The sequence below is a fragment of the Aotus nancymaae genome, unplaced genomic scaffold, assembly GCF_030222135.1.
Source record: "Aotus nancymaae isolate 86718 unplaced genomic scaffold, 86718_ANA_hifiasm-v0.15.2.pri h1tg000075l, whole genome shotgun sequence".
NCBI lineage: Eukaryota > Metazoa > Chordata > Mammalia > Primates > Aotidae > Aotus > Aotus nancymaae.
In genome coordinates, this window is record NW_026988490.1 from 3,161,125 (window position 1) to 3,184,633 (window position 23,509).

Consider the following 23,509-nt stretch of genomic DNA (forward strand, 5'->3'; position numbering starts at 1 on the left):
TGGGTGAGGGCTGCTGCAGTCAGCTCCTGGCTGTGTGGGACACAGCAGCCACCCTGCAGCAGTTCTTGGTGCATGCCCGGGAGCAGGGCGTACAAGTGCCTCAGGTAAGCGTGGGGAAGGCTGCACCCTCACCAGGAGTCAGAACTGAGAGATGGATGGCAGTGAAGCAGGGGAGAGCTACTTATAGCTGGTAGGGGCACAAGCCCAGCCAACAGGCCTGGCCTAGATCTCCAATGCCAATGTGTGGAGTGGGTCACCCAGCACCCTGTCCCAATGCAGGCTCTGAGTCAGGGGTCTGAGCTTCCGAGACCCTGCCCCGTTAGAAGCTCCTGGTGCCCAAGCCCCATTTGAGGGCAAAGGGCTGTGTTTTTGATGCAATGCATCCCTCTCCCCATTCTGGACTGCTGTCGTGGCCACACCGCGTCCCCAGGGCCATGCCTCCAAACCTCTCATTGTTTTTCATGCCTCTGCCTCTCTGTGCTTTTGTTCCATACCTGCACGTATGTTCTCACTTGGCTGCAAGCACAGCAACACAGACCTGACACTTCGCTCATCTTCAATTCATTATTCAGTATTTTTTGTTGAACACGTTATAGGTTTTAGTTCCAGAAACTATATTTTGTGCTGTGCTTAAATCTCTGAGTGTTCTCATAATTTATCATTTGTTGTATTGTGTCTGTGGGACACAGCAAATAATCTTCTCTCACACTACTGGTCCCCTAAATGTGCCAGTTGGATTTTGTGGGGTGCCACAGAGCTGGGATCTGGTGGTGTAGTGGCCGGACTGTGGGCCATGGCAGGTGGAAGACCCTGACTTCTGGACCCGGCAGTGTCCCTCTGAGGCTGCTCCCACCACCCAGAGGGCACCCATTGGGCACCCACACAGCCCGCCAGTCCCAGGCTCAGCACCCAGCACATGGGGGAAAGTGGCAGCTCTGCTCCTCCCATTTCTGTTTCTTTAACTCCAGCACTTCCTGAGCTCACACGATGGCAGAGTTGGGATTCAAGCCCAGACCCACCTCCTGAAGAACCTGAGCTACTAATCGTGCCAACTGCTCATGTTATTAAACCTAATTGCAATCTGCCAGGCTGGGTTCGATTCTCCACATAATTCCGTTCCTGGATGTTTCAGGATAGGAGGAGTTAAAACAAAAATGAGATCAAGTTTAAAAAATGTTTAACTTTGCTACACCACGGTTCTCAGTTCCTGCCCTGAGCCAAGCAATCGATGATGGCAGAAGCCACACCAGGAACAGGCTCATCTACCCAATGAAAGGTCTATGATGTGCACTTCCAGTCCTAGCTGGGGCTCAAGGCCACACAGAGAATGAAAGACCCTGCCCAGACCAAGCACCAGGAGCCACACAGGCTGGTTAGAACAGCTTCCACAACTGCAGGGAATAAAGATGGAAGTCTCTGTGTTTTGATGTGTCACAATTTTCAAAGGGAAGGGAAGGGAAGGGGAGGGGAAGGGAGAGGAGGGAAAGGGAGGGGAACAGGGGGGAAGGGGAGGGAAGGGAGAAAGAACAGCCTTTTCTGGGAGGGGTGGCAGCTCTCAGTGGGGCTGATCCTGAGACCACCAGTCACCACAGGACGTGCTGTCCACAGCAGCTGCAGAGCCTTAGCTCCCAGCCTGCAATCTGGGCTCAGCACTCCCTGCCCAGCTGCCTTGGGCTCTGCTCACATTTTGCCCTCTACACCTGTGAGTGCAGCAAAGAGGCAGGCTTCATCCTCTGCTGCCGTAGGAAGGAAGGCTGAGCCCAGGCTATGTCCAGGCTGAAGTTGAGCCCTCAGCATGGAGGTGTGCGACTCACCATGGTAGCGGTGAAGGGGATGTTGTCGATGAGGGACGACGCCAGGGCTGAGACCCACACCACCAGGACAATGGCGGCCGTGAGGCGCTGCTCCTCCGGGACCATCTGGAAGGAGGACAATAGCAGCTGCGTGTTCCATCACATGCACTTAGGGTCAGATCCCACCAGCCATGAGACTCAGAGGTGCCGAGGGTGTTAGTCCTTCCTCTTACCTAACATCCCGAGACCAAGGCAGACACAGGTGTGCAAGCCAGGGCCACACTCACACAAGGAGCCTCCGCTGGGTTTCTACCGGCAATGCCCAGCTGTGCCCAGGCCTGCCAGCCCCCGGGTGAAAAGGCAGAGTGACCCCACCCCTCATCCACGTCTGGTGGCTGCACACACTGGTCACATTGAGCTGATGGCCCAGCAGACACCTGGGGTTCGGGTGCCTGCAGCACTCATCAACTGAGGCTGGAGTCCACCACGCTTCTTCTCAGACAGACTTTAACTAAAGGCTAAAAGCAAAATTGCAGGCATCTGTAATTATACATTCTTTGGAAAAAGCCTCCCTTCATCTCTGGGCTGCACAGGATAAAACAGGTTCCCTGCTGTGCCTTTTTACATAATTAATGTGACCTGTTCTTACCAGAACTGTTTTTTCACAAAATCAAAGAACAATGGCTGGAGTACATTCTGTTAGAGCATTTATTTTACCTTTATTAGCAAGGCAGTTTGTTCTCCGACATATTCTATTAAGTGGAGATGTGCCAACGCCTAGAAGAAAGGATGTGTGGTGAGAATCAGCATAAAACCGAAAATACATGCAAGATTTAAAAAAAAAAGTCTCAAAAATGAAAAGATATGAACATAAGGTAAACCCAGACTCCTACTTCTTATAAAAGATCAGACTCAAATACACAGTCTATAAATAATTTACTGTCATACATGCACAATGAAGATTCATGGAGAAAAAGTCCAACAGCAGTGGCAGAAATCCCTCACTGATTAGCGTTAATGTCCGTGTGAAATTTAAATCCGAATGGAAGGCTCTCTTTAAGACCTGTGTATAAGGATACTGTTCAATCATATATACCACTCCACATAGGTCTTTCAAGTAAGGCACATTTCCAATTTCTTTTTAAAGTTAAACATCACAGAGTTTTAAAAGAAGCTTTTTAATGCAGCTTTTATGATCTTCGAAGAAAGGAAGGAAAAGTCTCTTTAACTGATGCATGTTACTATTTTGACAATACTAGGTAGATACAGAAAACTGTACCCAGGGAAAGCCAAGAAAGAGTAGGAGAAAGAAGATGAGGCACAGGAGCCTTCTGCCCAGGCTGCCAGCGTCCCTCACAGGGATGCCCAGAAGCCCACGACAGAGCCATCATGGAAAGTCACCGGAAGGCAAGAGACACAGCTTGCTTAGCTGCCCAGCACCTCTCCAGGTGTGGCCTTTTCACTGTGATTCGATCACACTGAAAGACCGCAAATATTGAAAACATCAGCTTGTCTGTGTTTATTTTATTTATTTATTTATTTATTTACAGTCTTGCTCTGTTGCCCAGGCTGGAGTGCAGTGGTGTGATCTTGGCTCACCGCAACCTCCACCTCCTGGGTTCAACTGATTCTCTTGCCACGGCCTCCTGAGTAGCTGGGACTATAGGTGTGTGCCACCATGCCTGCTAATTTTTGTATTTTTAGTAGAAACAGGGTTTTCCCATGTTAGCCAGGCTGGTCTCGAACTCCTGACCTCAGGTGATCCACCTACCTCAGCCTCCCAAAGTGCTCAGATTACAGATGTGAGCCACCACGCCCAGCCAGCTTGTCCATCTACATACACAGTTGTTAGCTGATCTTCATTTAAAAGCTATGGAGCCCAAATGTTGGGTCTTTAGTCACAATTCTCCACCAAGTTTGCTTTTATATCAACTAAGTCATAAGAAGAATCTCTTTAGAGCAGGGTTTCTCTTTAGAGCAGGATAACTTAGAGCCAGGTCATTCTTTGCTGTGGGGCTGGCCTGTGCATTCTACAATGCTGAGCAACACCCCTGGGCTGGCCCTACCAGATGCCAGCAGCACCTCACCACCACCCGTGTGACAGTCGAAGGTGTCTCCAGACACACAGCCACTGTCCTCTGGGGGGTAAAACTACCCTGTTAAGAACCAATGTTCCCTGGGGGGTAAAACCACCCCGTTAAGAACCAATGTTCCCTGGGGGGTAAAATCACACCCCATTAAGAACCAATGTTCCCCGGAGGGTAAAATCACCCACTGTTAAAGAGTAATTTATCATAATCCAAATTTTATTAAATGAACTTTAAAACTGAAAAAATATTGAATGTAGCTAGAGACTACACCTTTTATTTTGCTTGATATCATCAGTTGAAAGAAAAATCAGAGGTCTAAGCCAAATTAAACTGTTCTGCCAAATACCAAATAGAGATAGATGGCTCTCTGTGTATATGACACACACACACACACACACACACACACACACACACACAGAGTATGGTGTGCACATCTTGAAGTGTACCTATAGACAATTACATTTACATATTTAGTATCATATAATTATCCTAAATATCATGGTCTGAGATACGTAGTTTAAGAAGATAAAATGAGGTAAAATATTTAAAACACTTTGATATTGCACCTAATAACTCAGCTCAAAATAACTAATTTTTTAAAAAGTCAAAATATGAAGAAAATACAAATATACTCTTTTACAAAATGGCAAAAGAAGTAATTATCTAGCATATCCCCATCTATCAGGCCTAACACTGTAGGTATACCGTGTGTATTTGACAGTGTGCAAAGTTTATGTGCAGTTGAAGATTACACACATTACTTGTCGCCATCATCAGCTTATACAGTGAGGAGATGACTGAGTGGTATAAATCAGGATATGCAACATCATTAGTCTCTGTCACAGAAATGCCGATTCAGCACTGACCTGACATCCTTGTCCCACTGAAATAGGACAATAAATCATTGCTACCACTTCTTTCAAAATGATAAACTATGTCTAAGCATCCCTTCTTCAGCCAAACAAACAGACCCTAGATAAGACATACTTTTTAGCACATTCTAAATCAGCACGACAAGGTATGGCTTTCCAAGGAATCTCTCCCCATGAAAATGTTTCCTGCAGCTGTGTAGGCACTTCAGAACTTGCGTGCCACAGGATGGAAGTGCCTTGAAGCTTCAGGCTGATCAAGCACTGGAGTCAGAGGAGGTACGAACACCTGTGAGTCGGGAGGCTCCACCAAGTTTTCTCACATTGAGCTAAGATCCTTGAAATGCACTAAAATTATTGCCTGGCATCCAGCAGAAGCAGACACAGCAGTTTCTGGAGGAAAGCATCCCGCCTGCAGGCCCTCAGGAATCCCAAAGAATAAGATGAAGTGATGAGATTATAGTCTCGATCTCCAGTGCTCAAGATGACAAGCAGCATGAATGAAAGCAGAAACAACCAAAACAGACTTAGCCAGATCCCAAAGCCACACAGATGAGAATTCATAGATACTGAATATAGAAGAGGAATTTTGCTTAAAGAAATGGGGGGTTGAAAAGTGTAAAAGTACACAATTAACATTGACCCTAGATGAATTAAGTATGAAGGCCATCATCTCTAGATGACATTAAACTACTAAAAATACTAAAAGAATGAGTAGACAGCTGCCAGGAAAGGGGAAATAGAATTTTAAATAACTCTCAATTAAATCAAATAGAAATTGGCTAATCAAGAAAAATAAAGAAACTTTTAAAATTTTTAAAAAATAGAACTTTAATTTTGAATGAATAAAAATGTAAATACAATCAAAATGCACATGAAAACTTGAGGGAAGCAGCTAAAGGGAAATCTGTAGTCTGAAATGTACACAGTGGGAAATATGAAGCATGAAAATCAAAAGCTAAGCATCCATCTTTGTGAGTTCAGAAAATAACAACTAACTGAACCCAAAGAAGTGAAGAGAAAATGACAATTGTTAAGTGGAAAAGGGGAAAGAGAGAGTCACCAAAAACAACAATAAGAAAGAGATCATCACTATAAAGATACTACACTAAACAGATAATGGAGTAAAAATACAAATCAACTCTAGCATCCTTTCTGCTTTTATACAGACACCAGTTGATTTGGCACCATTTGTTGAAAAAACATTTTCTTTCCTAAATGAATTGCTTTGCCACTATGGTTTAAAATCAGTTGTCTATTTAAATATAACACGTATACAGAGTCTATTTCTGGACTCTCTATCCTGTTCCATTAATCTATATCTATCTTTTGCCATTACCACAGTCTTCATTCTACAGCTTTATCATTAAGTCATGAAATCAGGTAAGCGCTCCAAAAGGTGTCCCTTTTTAAAAATAAACGCTTTAGTTATTTGAATTTAGTCATCTGTTATTTATATTTTAATTGTATAATTAGCTTGTCATTCTCTGCAGAAAAACCTAGGTCAATTTTTATTAGAATTGCACTTAAATCTGTAAGTCAATATGAGAAGAACTGCACACTAAACAATAGTGAGTCTTCTGATCTACGTATGGACAGACTATATCTCTTCATTAGATCTTTAGATCTTTTACAAAAATTTCAAAATATCTCAGTAACTTTTTGGTATAGGAACCTTGAGTATACTTTTTAAGATTTATGCCTAGGATTTTTAGGGTTTGGGGTTCCACTGTAAATGCAATTGTTCCTTAAATATTTTCCAATTATGTGCTGCTAGCATATGAGAATATACTGATTTTTTGGATACTGATCTTGCATATTCTAACCTTGCTAAATGTATACATTAGCTCTGGTAGTACTGGGTTTTTTGTAGACTACCTCAGATTTTCTACATAAACAATCATATAGCCTGCAAACAAGAACAGTTTTACTTCTCTCATTTTCATTTTTCTGCCCTTTATTTCTTTATATGGTTGTATCACAAGAACTAGGTCCTTGCGTACATTGACTGTTGAATGGAAAAGGTGACTGCCTTGCTGCCAGTCTCATGGAAAAACAATTAGGTTTTTTACCATAAAGTATAAGGTTGGCTCTAAGTTTTTCAAAAATGCCTTTCATCAATTTGAGAATTCATAGCTCGCACTCAAATGCTTTTGCTACATCTATTGAAATGATCATATGGTTTTTCTCCTGCATTCTGCTAATATGGAAAATTATACTAATTTTTGAATGTTAAATCAACCTTGGATTTCCAGAATAAACTCTTCTTGGTTATGTTGTACTATTTTACACACTGTAGCATTTGATTTGATATCATACTTGGATCTACGTGAGTGGGAGATGTTGATCTGCAATTTTCTTTTCACGTAATACCTTTGTCTTAATATCAGGGTAATACTAGACCTGCAAAATAAGTGGAGAACTGTTCCCCACCTCCATTATTTCCTGAAAGAGTTTTATAGGATTGGTAATATTTCTTACTCAATGTTTAAGAAAATTAAACAGAGAAGCTATCTGTGTTTGGACTTTTCATAACATAAATAATTTTAATTACTAATTCAGCTGCTTTACGGATATAATTCTACTCAGATTTTCTATTAAAACTTGAGTCCAGTTTGGTAAGTTATATATTTTAAGGAACTATTGCATTTCATGTAGGTCATTGAATTTGTTAGTATAAATTTGTTAATAGAGTCTCATTGTTTTTTTAATTACTGTAGGGTTTGTGCTGATCACCTCTCTTTTCTTGATGATATTGGTGATGTGTTCAGTTGTTTCTTTTCAAAGAACCAGCTTTTGGGCTTAGCGGTTTTCTTCTGTGTTGTCTGTTTCCTACTTTGTTGATTCTGATCTTACTGTTTTAGTTTCTTCTTCCTACGTGTTTTAGTTTTACTTTCCATTCCAGCTTCTTAAAGTAGAACATTTGAGAGCTGATTTTAGATCTTTCTTATTTTCTGTTGTATTTCATCTACAAGTTTCCCCCTAAGCTAACTTCAGCTGCACTCAAAATTTTTGATGTATTTTCGTTAACATTTTACTTTGTAATATTATCTTATTCCCTTGTGATTTCATCTTTGACTCATGATTTAACTAGAAGTGTGTTACTGACTTTACAGACATTGAGGTTTTCCCGGACTGCTACTGATTTCTAACTTAAATTTGTTGTGGTCAGAGTATGTAATCCTTATGATGTAATATTATTATAAAGCTGGTGAATGGACCATGCACACACAAGAAGACTGAATTCTGTGGTTGTTGGATATAGTGCTCTACAAATGCCCATTCAATCAAGGTGGTTGATAATGTTATTCAAGGCTTCTGTGGCTTTCCCGATTTTTTTTTCAGTCTAGGTGCTCTATCAATTTTCTAAATAGTGATAAAATCTACTTCTATGATTGTGGAATTATCTATTTTATTTTATTTTAGTGAATCAATTATATCTTCAGTATTTACCAAATTACCAAGGTATATTACCAAGATATAATTGTTATGTCTTCCTTATAATCTGTCCCATTTATTATTAAATGTCCCACATTATCTCTAATTATATTATCTGTGCTGAAGTTTATTCCATGCCACTTTGGCCTTTTATGCTTATTATTTGCATTCTATGTATTTTTCCATTCATTTACTTTGAGCATATCTCTATGCTTAACTTAAAACCATGTCTCATATCACTGCTCAGCCTTTCAGTTAAGATCAAGGATAACATTATGTCTCTTATGAGCAGCATATATCAGAGCCTTACTCTCTTATCTGCTTTCGCAATATTTTCCTCTTAATGGGAATGTTTGCAGTTAACATAATTATTAATATAGTTGCATTCAGGCCAACAAAATTATCATTTATTTTGTTTGTCTCATTTTTTAAATTCATTTCTGTGTCCATTTTCTTGCTTTCTTTTGGGTTACTTGAATATTATTTTATTTTAATAATAACAATAACAATATTATTAAATATTAATGTTATTTAATATAAATATTAAATGTTATTTATATTTTAATTAATTATATTTTATTATTATATTTTTAGTACTTACTCCATGGATTAAAATATACATACGTAATTTCTCTACAGTCTATTTAAAGCCTTAAAATGATATAGATCACTTTACCTCTCCCATTTCCCATTATGGTACAGGTATCATACAAATTATATCTATACACATTAAAACTCCCACCAGACAATATTATAATTTATACTTTCAACCATCAAACATATTTTGAAGAACTTAAGAGGGAAAAAAGTTAACTTTTACACTTGCCTACTATTTACCATTTCTGTTGTTCTTCATCCCTAAAAATGTAATTTCTCTGTAGTATCATTTTGCTTCCCTGGAGAAATTCCATTAACACGTCTTATAGAGCAAGTCTGTAGGAAATGAATTCCAGTCATTTCTTTCATCTGAGAATCTCTCTCTTTTTTGCCTTTATTCCTGAAGGATTATTTTGCTGATAGAGAATTCTGGCTTGAAAGATTTTTTTCTTCAGCACTGAAAGAAGGCGCTCCACTATCTACTTGCCTCCAGGATTTCTGATGAGAAATTTGCAGTCATTCAAATCACAGTCCATTGCATGTCATGTATCACTCTTCTCTCACTCTTTTCAAGAATTTACTCTTATACTTAGTTTTCAGCAATATGATTATGATGTGTCTAGGCAGAGTTTCCTTTATTTCATCCCATGTTTTCACTGAATTTCAGAAATTGTAAACGTATGTTTGCAAGATTGATAATTCTCTGTCATTACATCTTAAAATATCTTTTTCTCTTAATCTCTTGCTCCTCTTCTCTGAAACTCCAATTGTTTTTAATATTTCAATATATTTATTCTTTTTTAGTTTCAGGATACACGTACAGGAAGTACAGGTTTATTACATAGGTAAACACGTGCCATGGTAGTTTTCTGCACCTATCAACCCATCACCTAAGTATTAAGCCCCATATGCATTAGCTTTTTATCCTGATGTTCTCCTCTCCCTCTCTCCCCTGACAGGACCCAGTGTGGGTTGTTCTCCTCCCTTTGTCCATTGTTCTCATTGTTCAGCTCCCACTTATAAATGAAAACACGCAGAGCTTGGTTTTCTGTTCCTGTGCTAATTTGCTGAGGATAATGGCTTCCAGCTCCACCCACGTCCCTGAAAAGGACATGATCTTGTTCTTTTTTATGGCTGCAGAGTATTCCATGGTGTATCTGTACCACATTTTCTTTATCCAGTCTACCACTGTTGGGTATTTGGGTTGATTCCATGTCTTTGCTGTTGTGAACAGTGCTGCAGTGAACATATGTGTGCATTTATCTTTATAACAGAATAATTTGTATTCCTTTGGATATATACCCAGATGGGATTGCTGGCTCAAATTGGTATTTTGGATTCTAGGTCTCTAAGGAATCGCCACACTGTCTTCAACAATCATTGAACTAATTTACATTCACACCAACAGTGTAAAAGCATTCCTATTTTCTCCAGAGCCTCACCAGCATGTTTGTTTTTTGACTTTTTAATAATTGCCATCCTGACTGATATGAGATCTCATTGTGGTTTTACTTTGCATTTCGCTAATGATTAGTGATATTGAGCTTTTTTCTAAAGTTTGTTGGCTGCATAAATGTCTTCTTTTGAGATGTGTCTATATATGTCCTTTGCCCATTTCTTTTTTTTTTTTATTTTATTTATTTTTTTTATTATTATTTTTTATTGCATTTTAGGTTTTGGGGTACATGTGAAAAACATGCAAGATTGTTGCATAGGTGCATAAGTGGCAGTGTGATTTGCTGTCTTCCTCCCTTTCACCTATATCTGGCATTTCTCCCCATGCTATCTCTCCCCAACTCCCCACCCCCTGCTGTCCCCCCCACTCTCCCTCAACAGACCCCAGTGTATAGTGCTCCCCTCCCTGTGTCCATGTGTTCCCATTGTTCAACACCCATCTATGAGTGAGAACATGCGATGTTTGATTTTGTGTTCTTGTGTCAGTTTGCTGAGAATGATGGTTTCCAGGTTCATCCATGTCCCTACAAAGGACGCAAACTCATCGTTTTTGATGGCTGCATAATATTCCATGGTGTATATGTGCCACATTTTTCCCGTCCAGTCTATCGTCGATGGGCATTTGGGTTGGTTCCAGGTCTTTGCTATTGTAAACTGTGCTGCAATGAACATTTGTGTGCATGTGTCCTTATAGTAGAATGATTTATAATCCTTTGGATATATACCCAGTAATGGGATTGCTGGGTCAAATGGAATTTCTATTTCTAGGTCCTTGAGAAATCGCCACACTGTCTTCCACAATGGTTGAACTAATTTACACTCCCACCAACAGTGTAAAAGTGTTCCTATTTCTCCACATCCTCTCCAGCATCTGTTGTCTCCAGATTTTTTAATGATCGCCATTCTAACTGGCATGAGATGGTATCTCAATGTAGTTTTGATTTGCATTTCTCTAATGACCAGTGATGATGAGCATTTTTTCATATGCTTGTTGGCCTCATGTATGTGTTCTTTTGTAAAGTATCTGCTCATATCCTTCGCCCATTTTTAAATGGGCTTGTTTGTTTTTTTCTTGTAAATCTGTTTTAGTTCATTGTAAATTCTGGATATCAGCCCTTTGTCAGATGGGTAGGCTGCAAAAATTTTTTCCCATTCTGTTGGTTGCCGATTCACTCTATTGACCGTTTCTTTCGCCGTGCAGAAGCTGTGGAGTTTGATTAGGTCCCATTTGTCTATTTTGGCTTTTGTTGCCAATGCTTTTGGTGTTCTGGTCATGAAGTCCTTGCCTATGCCTATGTCCTGAATGGTTTTGCCTAGGTTTTCTCCTAGGGTTTTTATGGTGTTAGACATTATGTTTAAGTCTTTAATCCATCTGGAGTTAATTTTAGTGTAAGGTGTCAGGAAGGGGTCCAGTTTCTGCTTTCTGCATATGGCTAGCCAGTTTTCCCAACACCACTTATTAAACAGGGAATCCTTTCCCCATTGCTTGTTTTTATCAGGTTTGTCAAAGATCGGATGGTTGTAGATATGTTGTGTTGCCTCTGACGCCTCTGTTCTGTTCCATTGGTCTATATCTCTGTTCTGGTACCAGTACCATGCTGCTTTGATTACTGTAGCCTTGTAGTAGAGTTTGATGTCCGGTAGTGTGATGCCTCCCGCTTTGTTCTTTTTGCTTAGAATTGACTTGGCTATGCGGGCTCTCTTTTGGTTCCATATGAAGTTTAAAGTGGTTTTTACCAGTTCTGTGAAGAAGGTCATTGGTAGCTTGATGGGGATAGCGTTGAATCTGTAAATTACTTTGGGCAGTATGGCCATTTTCACGATATTGATTCTTCCTAACCATGAACATGGAATGTTTCTCCATCTGTTTTTGTCCTCTCTTATTTCGTTGAGCAGTGGTTTGTAGTTCTCCTTGAAGAGGTCCTTTACGTTCCTTGTTAGTTTTATTCCTAGGTATTTTATTCTCTTTGTAGCAATTGTGAATGGCAGTTCGTTCTTGATTTGGCTCTCTTTAAGTCTGTTGTTGGTGTATAGGAATGCTTGTGATTTTTGCACATTGATTTTGTATCCTGAGACTTTGCTGAAGTTGCTTATCATTTTCAGGAGATTTTGGGCTGAGACGATGAGGTCTTCTAGATAGACAATCACGTCGTCTGCAAATAGAGACAATTTGACTTCCTCCTTTCCTAATTGAATACCCTTTATTTCTTTTTCTTGCCTGATTGCTCTGGCTAGAACTTCCAGTACTATATTGAATAGGAGTGGTGAGAGAGGGCATCCTTGTCTAGTGCCAGATGTCAAAGGGAATGCTTCCAGTTTTTGCCCATTCAGTATGATATTGGCTGTTGGTTTGTCATAAATAGCTTTTATTATTTTGAGATACGTTCCATCGATACCTAGTTTATTGAGGGTTTTTAGCATAAAGGGCTGTTGAACTTTGTCGAAGGCCTTCTCTGCATCATTTGAGATAATCATGTGGTTTTTGTCTTTGGTTCTGTTTACGTGGTGAATTACATTTATAGACTTGCGTATGTTGAACCAGCCTTGCATCACCGGGATGAATCCTACTTGATCATGGTGGATAAGCTTTTTGATGTGCTGTTGCAATCGGCTTGCCAGTATTTTATTGAAGATTTTTGCATCTATGTTCATCATGGATATTGGCCTGTAGTTTTCTTTTCTTGTTGAGTCTCTGCAGGGTTTTGGTATCAGGATGATGTTGGTCTCATAAAATGATTTGGGAAGGATTCCCTCTTTTTGGATTATTTGGAATAGTTTCAGAAGGAATGGTACCAGTTCCTCTTTGTATGTCTGGTAGAATTCAGCTGTGAACCCATCTGGACCTGGGCTTTTTTTGGGTGGTAGGCTCTTAATTGCTGCCTCGACTTCAGACCTTGTTATTGGTCTATTCAAGGTTTCGACTTCTTCCTGGTTTAGGCTTGGGAGGAGGCAACTGTCCAGGAATTTATCCATTTCTTCCAGGTTTTCCAGTTTATGTGCATAGAGTTGTTTGTAATAATCTCTGATGATGGTTTGAATTTCTGTGGCATCTGTGGTGATATCCCCTTTATCATTTTTTATTGCATCTATTTGGTTATTCTCTCTTTTCTTTTTTATTAATCTGGCTAGTGGTCTGTCTATTTTGTTGATCTTTTCAAAAAACCACCTCCTGGATTTATTGATTTTTTGAAGGGTTTTTCGTGTCTCTATCTCCTTCAATTCTGCTTTGATCTTATTTCTTGTCTTCTGCTAGGTTTTGAGTTTTTTTGATCTTGCTCCTCTAGCTCTTTCAATTTTGACGATAGGGTGTCAATTTTAGATCTCTCCTTTCTTCTCATGTGGGCACTTATTGCTATATATCTTCCTCTGGAGACTGCTTTAAATGTGTCCCAGAGATTCTGGTATGTGGTGTCTTCATTCTCGTTGGTTTTGAAGAACATCTTTATTTCCGCCTTCATTTCATTGTTTATCCAGTCAACATTCAAGAGAAAGTTGTTCAGTTTCCATGAAGCTGTGCGGTTCTGGGTTGGTTTCTTAATTCTGAGTTCTAACTTGATTGCACTGTGGTCTGAGAGACTGTTTGTTATGGTTTCCATTCTTTTGCATTTGCTGAGGAGTGATTTACTTCCAATTATGTGGTCAATTTTAGAGTAGGTGTGATGTGGTGCTGAAAAGAATGTATATTCTGTGGATTTGGGGTGGAGAGTTCTGTAAATGTCTATTAGGTTTGCTTGGTCCAGGTCTGAGTTCAAGTCCTGGATATCCTTGTTAATTTTCTGTCTCGTTGATCTGTCTAATATTGACAATGGGTTGAAGTCTCCCACTATTATTCTGTGGGAGTCTAAGTCTCTTTGTAAGTCATTAAGAACTTGCCTTATGTATCTGGGTGCTCCTGTATTAGGTGCATATATATTTAGGATCGTTAGCTCTTCTTGTTGCATTGATCCTTTTACCATTATGTAATGTCCTTCTTTGTCTCTTTTGATCTTTGTTGCTTTAAAGTCTATTTTATCAGAGATGAGAATTGCAACTCCTGCTTTTTTTTGTTCTCCATTTGCTTGGTAAATCTTCCTCCATCCCTTTATTTTGAGGCTTTGTGTATCCTTGCATGTGAGATGGGTTTCCTGGATACAGCACACTGATGGGTTTTGGCTTTTTATCCAATTTGCCAGTCTGTGTCTTTTGATTGGGGCATTTAGTCCATTTACGTTTAGGGCTAATATTGTTATGTGTGAATTTGATCCTGCCATTTTGATGCTAGCTGGCTGCTTTGCCCATTGGTTGATGCAGATTCTTTATTGTGTTGATGCTCTTTACCATTTCGTGCGTTTTCAGAGTGGCTGGTACTGGTTGTTCTTTTCTATGTGTAGTGCCTCTTTCAGGAGCTCCTGTAAAGCCGGTCTGGTGGTGATGAAATCTCTGAGTACTTGCTTGTTCACAAAGGATTTTATTTTTCCTTCACTTATGAAGCTTAGTTTGGCCAGATATGAAATTCTGGGTTGAAAGTTCTTTTCTTTAAGGATGTTGAATATCGGCCCCCACTCTCTTCTGGCTTGTAGGGTTTCTGCTGAGAGATCTGCTGTGAGTCTGATGGGCTTCCCTTTGTGGGTAACCCAACCTTTCTCTCTGGCTGCCCTTAGCATTTTCTCCTTCATTTCAACCTTGGTGAATCTGACGATTATGTGCCTTGGGGTTGCTCTTCTAGAGGAATACCTTTGTGGTGTTCTCTGTATTTCCTGGACTTGAATATTGGCCTGCCTTGCTAGGTTGGGGAAGTTTTCCTGGATAATATCCTGAAGAGTATTTTCCAGCTTGGACGCATTCTCTTCGTCACATTCGGATACACCTATCAAACGTAGATTAGGTCTTTTCACATAGTCCCATATTTCTTGTTGACTTTGTTCATTCCTTTTTACCCTGTTTTCTCTAATCTTGCCTTCTCGTTTTATTTCATTGAGTTGATCTTCGACCTCTGATATCCTTTCTTCTGCTTGGTCAATTTGGCTGTTGAAACTTGTGCATGCTTCACGAAGTTCTCGTGTTGTGGTTTTCAGCTCCATCAATTCACTCAGATTCCTCTCTAAGTTGTCCATTCTTGTTAGCATTTCGTCAAGTCTTTTTTCAAGGTTCTTAGTTTCTTTGCATTGGGTTAGAACATGTTCTTTTAGTTCATGGAAGTTTCTTATTATCCACTTTCTGAAGGCTGATTCTGTCATTTCATCACACTCATTCTCCATCCAGTCTTGTTCCCTTGCTGGTGAGGAGTTGTGATCCCTTGTAGGAGGAGAGGTGCTCTGGTTTTGGGTGTTTCCATCCTTTTTGCGCTGGTTTCTTCCCATCTTTGTGGATTTATCCACCTGTTGACTTTGTAGTTGTTGACTTTCTGATTTTGGTAAGTTTAAGTCTGCAGCAGCAGAACTCATAAACCCCCTTTTTTCCCCCCCAGGTGTTCTGTCCCAGGGAGTTAGGGCTTTATGAGTTTGCGCTGTGCTGCTGCCGTTTTCTCTGCCCGCAAGGAGGCAGCCTAGTCACTCTCAGCCTGCAGAGGCTTCGCTAAGCTGCTGTGGGCTCGCCGTGTGAACTTCCCTGCAGTCCTGTTTATATGGGTGTAGTTAGAGCTGCTTCCGCAATGTTTGCCCACCACTGTAATCACGGACTTTCTCTGTAATGGCGGGTTGCTGCAGCAACGGCAGGCTGCCTCAGTAATGGCGGATGCCCCTCTCCCACAGAGCTGGACCATCCCGAAACTCTCAACCCAGAGCGTTTCCAATTGCTGTTTTTTTGTTTTTGTTTTTGTTTTTGTGGGGGTGGGACCAGCCGGGCCTGATCTCCTGGCTCCCTGCCTCAGAGCCTTTTATTTTTTCATTGAACGGTCGGCTGTCTACCAGGTGACCTGATCGCCTGTTGAATAGGCACCGGGATCTGTGTGATTTCCCGTGTGGTGACCCACTGTGCCGCTGAAACCGTGGCTCTGAGATTCGTGGCGCTTTTTTTTTTTGCCCGGGAATCTCCTGGCCTGGCTCCCTGTTTCAGCTCCCCTTGCTAAGTGGGAACACAGTCCCGTTTACTCTGCACCGGGAGCGGCTGCGCCAGCTGAAACCGCGGCTCTGAGATTTGTGGTGCTTTATTTGCCTGGGAATCTCCTGGCCTGGCTCCCTGTTTCAGCTCCCCTTGCTGGCTAAGTGGGGCACAGTCCCGTTTACTCTGCACCTGGAGTGGCTGCGCCAGGGCGCAGGCAAAACAGCCGCGCTGGCAACCCGTGGGGCTCCTCCACCTGCGAATCTCCTGGTCTGTGGGCAATAAAAATCCATCTGGAAATACGGCATCCACTCACCCTCTGCACTTTCACTCGGAGCTGCAATCCTGAGCTGGATCTAACCGGCCATCTTGGAACTCCCCTTTGCCCACTTCTTAATGTGGTTGTTGGTTTTTTCTTGCAAATTTAAGTTTCTTGTAGATTCTGGATATTAGACCTTTGTCAGATGGATAGAATGCAAAAATTTTCTCCCATTATGTAGGTTGTCTGTTCATTCTGATGATAGTTTCTTTTGCTGTGCAGAAGCTCTTCAGTTTAATTAGATCTCATTTGCCAGTTTTTGCTTTTGTTGCAATTGTTTTTGATATTTTTGTCATGAAATCTATGTTTGTGCCTATATTTTGAGTGGTATTGCCTAGATTTTCTTCTATGGTTTTTGTAATTTGGGGTTTTATATTTAAGTCTTTAACCCACATTGAGTCAATTTTTGTATAAAGTGTAAGGAAGGGGTTCAGTTTCCATTTTCTGCATCTGGCTAGCCAGTTTTCCCAGCACCATTTATTAAATAGGGACTCCTTTCCCTATTGCTTGCTTTTGTCAGGTTTGCTGAAGATCAGGTGGTTGTAGATGTTCAGTCTTACTTCCGAGATCTCTATTCTGTTCCATTGGTCTATATGTCTGTTTTTGTGCCAGGACATTGCTGTTTTGGTTACTGTAGCCTGGTAGTATAGGTTGAAATTGGGCAGCATGATGCCTCCAGCCTTGTTCTTTTTGTTTAGGATTATCTTGGCTATACACCCTCATTTTTGGTTCCATCTTAATAGTTTTTTCTGTGAAGAATGTCAATGGTAGTTTAATGGGAATAGCACTCAATCTATACATTACTTTGGGCAATATGGCCATTTTCACAAGATTGATTCTTCTTCCTATCCATGAGCATGGAATGTTTTCCCATTCCTTTGTGCCCTCCCTGTTTTCCTTGAGCAGTGATTTGTAGTTCTCCTTAAAGAAGTCCTTCACTTCCCTTGTTAGTTGTATTCCTAGGTATTTTATTCTCTTTGCAGCAATTGTGAATGGGAGTTCATTCATGATTTCGCTCTCTGCCTGTGTATTGTTGGTGTAGGAATACTTGTGATTTTTGCACATTGTTTTTGTATCCTGAGACTTTGCTGATGTTGTTTATCAGCTTAAAAAGCTTTTGAACTGAGAGGATGTGGTTTTCTAGATATAGGATTAAGTCATCTGCAAACAGAGACAGTTTGACTTCTCCTCTTCCTATTGAAATACCTCGCCTGACTGCCCTGGCCAGAACTTCCAATACTATGTTGAATAGGAGTGGTGAGAGAGCGCATGTTTGTCTTATGTCAGTTTTCAATGGGAATGCTTCCAACTTTTGCCCATTCATTATGATGTTCACTGTGGTTTTTCATAAATGGCTCTTATTACTTTGAGATATGTTCCATCAATACCTAGTTTATTGAGAGTTTTGGACATGAAACGATGTTGAATTTTATCAAAGGCCTTTTTTGTGTCTATTGAGATAATCATGTGGTTTTTTGTCTTTAGTTCTGTTTATGTGATGGATTATGTTTATTGATTTGTGGACATTGAACCAGCCTTTCGCCCTGAGGATGAGGCTGACTTGATCATGATGGATAAGCTTTTTGATGTGCTGCTGGATTCAGTTTGCCAGTATTTTATTGAGGATTTTTGCATCAATGTAAAATCAGGGATTTTGGCCTGAAGTTTTCTTTTTTTGTTGTATCTCTGCCAGGTTTTAGTATCAGGATGATACTGGCCTCATAAAATGAGTTTGGGAGAAGTCTCTCCTTTTAATTGTTTGGAATTCTTTCAGAAAAAAAGGGTACCATCTCCTCTTTGTACCTCTGGTAGAATTCAGCTGTAAATCCTCTGATCCTGGGCTTTTTATTATTGGTAGGCTGTTAAATACTCATTACTGTCTCAATTTCAGAACTTGTTATTGGTCTATTCAGGGATTCAACTTCTTCCATGTTCCAGTCCTGGGAGGGTGTATGTGTCCAGGAATTTATCTATTTCTTCTACATTTTCTAGTTTATTCGCATACAGATGTTTATAGTATTCTCTGATGGTTGTATTTCTTTGTGGTCAATGGTGATATCCCCTTTATCATTTTCTATTGTGCCTATTTGATTCTTTTCTCTTTTCTTCTTTACTAGTCTAGCTAATGGTCTATTTTTTTGATTTTTTCAAAAACCAACTCCTGGATTCACTGATTATTTGAAGGGTTTTTTTCTCTCTCTAGTTCCTTCAGCTTCACTGTGATCTTGGTTACTTATTGTCTTCTGTTAATTTTGGGGTTTGTTTGCTCTTGGTTCTCTAGTTCTTTTAGTTGTGATCTTAGTGCATCGATTTGACATCTTTCTACCTTTCTGATGTGGGCATTTAGTACTGTAAATTTCCCTTTTAACACTGCTTTAGCTGCATCCCACAGATTCTGTTTGTTCTCTTTGGTTTCAAAGAACTTCTTGATTTCTGCCTTGATTTCATTATTTACCCAGGAGTCATTCAGGAGAAGGCTGTTCAATTTCCATGCAGTTGTGTGGTTTTGAGTAAGTTTCTTATTCTTGAGTGAAACTCCAATTTTTGCTCTTATTCCACAGCTTTATAAGCTCTGGTAATATAAAAGAAAAATTTCTCTAAGTTCTTCAGATTGCATGATTTACATTGTCTATGTCCGTTAACTGACTCTTTTCTCTGTCATAGTCATTCCACTACTGAACCCAACAATCAACTTTTTTTTTTAATAAGGTGCTATAGTTTTAATTTCTAACTTTTGTATTAGATTTTCTGATATAATTTCTATTCCCCCCTGAGAATTCCCATCTTTCCATTCATTTCAAGTGCATTTTCTTTACCTTATTGATCGCAGTTACAAAAGATACTTTAAATTTTTCAGTCATTTCAATATCTGGGTCCCTTCAGGTTTGATATCTGTTGGTTGTTTTTTTCCCTTGGGAATTTATTGCATTTTTTTCTTATTCTTTGTGCAGAGTCCTTTGGTACTCTCTCCTAAATACTGTCAATGTTAACATATGTAAACTCTGGATTCTGTTTTAATCTTCTGGATTTTTTTTTTTTTTAAACTTAGAAGCTAAGTAGCTTCAGGCCACAATTTCTGTCGCACTTTCTAAGGGAAGTGGTTCAAATTTCCTGGGGTCATTAGAGTCTGTCTCACACATGCATCTTCCAATAGTCAGCAACTGCCTGTGCAGATGGTTCAAATCTCTGCTGAGTTCTCTACGCCTTGCCATCTTGCTTCGTGCCTGTCTAGCACATACACCCTTCGAGAGTTGGTCAGAGACCTGTATGGATGGCTCTGACCTCAGTCAGTCATGGGTCAGCCCTCTGGGCCTTTGCTGGGCTGGTCTGAGTCTATCTGCACACCACTTTGTTCTGAAGTTAGGCTGAGGCTTGTGTAAGCTCATGAACAGAACTGGGGGTCTTCTCCAGCCCTCTCTTCTGGGACTCCCCCACACTCTCTGGCCTGCAGATGCTGTTCTTTCTGGCTCCTCTGGCCCAAAAGATGGCGTTGCTACTGGAGTGCTAACTATCTATGCCACCAAGTCACTAAGTGATGAAGGCCGGCTCTAGGGAGAAACCCATGAGAGAAGAAAACAGGAAAACTACGCCAAGGGGGTCCCTTCTCCAAGTTTTGACATTCTCCACAATATACCTGTTTATGTTTTTCAGAGTCCATATGTAGTTGATTTTTGTCCAGTTTTCATTGTAATCAGAGGGAGGCATGAACTTCAGTAGGTTTACATGGCCTTGGCGGACTGGAATTCAACAGTCTGTCTCATTATGACACCCAGTTAAAATACTGTTTTTCTGCCAATATCTAAATTTTAAAATAAATTAAGTGGGCTACTTTTCCTGTGTGCAATCCTCCCCAACTGACCACCTCGGGTCCTGGGGCCTCATACCCACTGCGGAGCCCTCATCAGGGTGAGGGAGATCAGTGAGCATCACACAACTCTGGATAAGGAGGAAAGGGTGCAGGGCTGCCTGCCTCCAGCCAGCATTTCAGAGGAACCCAAACGGCCTCCATGACTTTCAGGTGTACCACGGCAGAGGCACAAGCAGGCTGATAGCTCGGAAACCAGGTAGACAGTCCCAGGCTCTCTGAGCTTCCTTTCATCGGATGCCCTGCAGCCTACCTTTCTGTGCTGGTGTTCCCACTCAAAACGTCCTGTCTCATTTTAAACTCACCTCATCAAAATCTGATCTAAGCCAAAACAATCTGATTTTCTGAACCTCTAAAATATACTGAAAGTTATTACTACATGTTTAACAGCTGACATATGTAGCAATTTTCACAAATATTTCAAATACATTATAATTGAATTATTTTAAGTGAACTTGAATTACAATACTATCTTTGGTGAATGTCAGAGCAACATTAGAAAGACTATCAAAATTAGTAAAAAGCTCATTATAAGTTATTTTTGCTGCAGACATTTAAAAATAAAAATGGGCCAGGCATGGTGGCTTACACCTGTAATTCCAATACTTTGGGAGGCCAAGGTGTGCCGATCACTTGAGCTCAAGAGTTCAAGACCAGCCCGGTCAATATGGAGAAACCTGTCTCTACAAAAAATAAAATTAGCCGGGCATGGTGGTGCATGTCTGTAGTCCCAGCTATTCCAGAGGCTGAGGTGGGAGGATTACTTGAGCCCAGGGAGTAGAGGTTGCAGTGAGCTGAAATCACACCATTGCACTCCAGCCTGGGTGGCAAGGTGAGACCCTGTCTCAAAAAAAAAAAAAATGAATAAAAAAGTAAAACTAAAAATTAAAAGGCCTGTATGTCAATTTTCCTCCAAAATTATGCATGTATCTTCCCCATAAACTAATGATTCTGTTTGCAACTTCCTTAAGGACTTGGATACAAGATAAAGCAGGTTAAATGATCCCCGTGTTTATACGCCTGGCAGAAAAGCTAAGTGACCACCCTCATTTTCTAAAAATAAACTTCTTGTTATGTTGCTCATTCACATTGGAATTAGAGACCCTTTTAGAATCACCTTTAATTTAAAAACTAATCCTATTTTTATACTCCATGAAAAAGAGACATTAGAAGTGACTTGAATCATTATAGAAAAGCACTAAGTAAAATTTGATTTTGGGGGGATTTTGGTCATGATGTTTTTTGTTGTTGTTTAGTTTTTTTGTTGTGTTTTCATTTGTTTAGTTTTACTGCTAAGAGAGTGTTTTCCCTTCTTGTTTATTTCCCCAAAGGCAGGAAGAATTAGTCATTGGTGTCTGTGAGCTTGGAGACTGCACAAATCGGTGGCCACTCTGCCTCTGTGGGGCAGAGCACATGAGGGCAACAGTGACCTTCGCCAGCACTCTTGTGATTAAGTTTTGCAGTGAATGAACTTTCTTTCACTCTCTTACATTATGTCATTTCTCACATCTTAATATTTCTCAAGACAGTGGAGAATATAAAAGCTACATGACTTTTATGTTATAAGCTCTATAGTTTATGAGTAAAAGTAACTAATATTGAAAAATAACACACACCACAAGATGATGGCTAGCCAAGAAGAACTTGGAAGGCAGCAGGGAAGGCTGATTTAGAATTTGGCAAGTTCTCAACTATGTACACAAAATTACTGTATGCAACCTATACACTAGAGCCTTTATCCTGCCTATCATTAGCACTATTCTTACTTTCAATGATAGTGTCTTGACATGGCTAAAGATGTCCCATTGGAAGAGACACAAATAAATCCAGATCCATGGGAAGCCTTTCCAAAACCCCTTCACACCCAAAGGAGGGAATGAACACAACACATGAGCAGGCCTGTATGGAGAATTCACCACTTAGGAACCAAGAAATCCCCAAAGCTTCCTAACACCACTGAGAAATAACAAAGTTATCTTTTTCTCTTTCTTTTCTGCTTAAGATTCTGATAAAATATCCTCACAAGAAGCCTTCTTAGATGAATCCATCTGAGAACCACTCCACACAGAACCTGTGAAAATTATGATGAATGTTACACCTCTTGATACACGGTTTGACTTCTAAACATAAGTAAACGCATTTCGCAAACGTGCAGTCCTCATGAGCCAACATCCCACACTGCTCGGTCTCTACTCACTCCTTTATTTGTTTGACGAGTATTGAGTGCTTACTATGTGGCAGCACTGTCAGGAACACTGAGGATTCCACAGTGACCAACACAGACACACATTTGCTGATATCTGGAGCTTACAGTCTGCTGCTTATAAGGAGACAGAGAAAAACTTTATATAGTCATATATTTGCCACACGTATATATTAGAGCATTATTACAATGTATCATAGATGATAATCTGTTGGAAGAAAAGGAACACAGGAAAGGAGCCAGCAATGATGGAAGAACTCCTTCTGCGGGGCAGGGAAGGCTGCCCTGAGGATGGATATTGAGCAGACACTAGAGAGGTGAACCAGCTGCCAGCACACTCAGGAAGAGCATCCCCAGTAGAGGTGACAAGTACAGATGCACATTCACCTAGCAAGAAGGCCACTGTGTCTGGGGTCCAGCCCCCTGTGGCAGGAAATCATGTGTAAGTGGCAGCTGCAGCCAGGTCATTTGTGGCTTTATAAGCCATGGTTGAGGCTCTGGATTTTATTCCAAGTGAAACAAGGACAACATGCCGCTATCAAAAACACCAAAAGATCCAAGCTGCCCTTTAGGTCTAACTTTTCAGCATCACAAGGAAAAAGAGGAAGCAGTGTCTCACTCAAGGTTCTCAAAGTAAAAGCCTACTGAGAAGTCAATAAAGCTCCTTAATCTCTAGAAGAACCCTAAAAGACATGGCAATTCTTGTTTCATTCCTAGCATTTATAAAGACAGGTTTAAATGTGATTTTGTAAATTTTTAAGCTAACAAGAGAATGCAGCTATTATTTGTAACTTCAAAACACTGAAAAACTAGATACAAGAAAACTTTAACAATTTATACAACATCAGCACATGGGAAGGGG

At 40.4% G+C, this 23,509-nt stretch overlaps 1 protein-coding gene across 3 annotated transcripts in view; it reads right to left on the reverse strand.

The window, feature by feature from the left end:
• The window catches only part of OCA2 (OCA2 melanosomal transmembrane protein), a 225,315-nt gene that overhangs the window by 66,693 nt on the left and 135,113 nt on the right, over window positions 1-23,509 (reverse strand). Inside the window, exons 18-19 of one of the 3 annotated variants that reach the window (XM_064367820.1) lie at window positions 2,511-2,570; window positions 1,815-1,919 (exon numbers count right to left, since the gene is read on the reverse strand). In XM_064367820.1, the coding sequence (XP_064223890.1) occupies window positions 1,815-1,919; window positions 2,511-2,570 (165 nt within the window). Of the gene's footprint in view, window positions 1-1,814; window positions 1,920-2,510; window positions 2,571-23,509 lie in introns of those variants that run through there. The other 2 variants (XR_010339211.1, XM_064367821.1) reach the window with 2 other exon arrangements.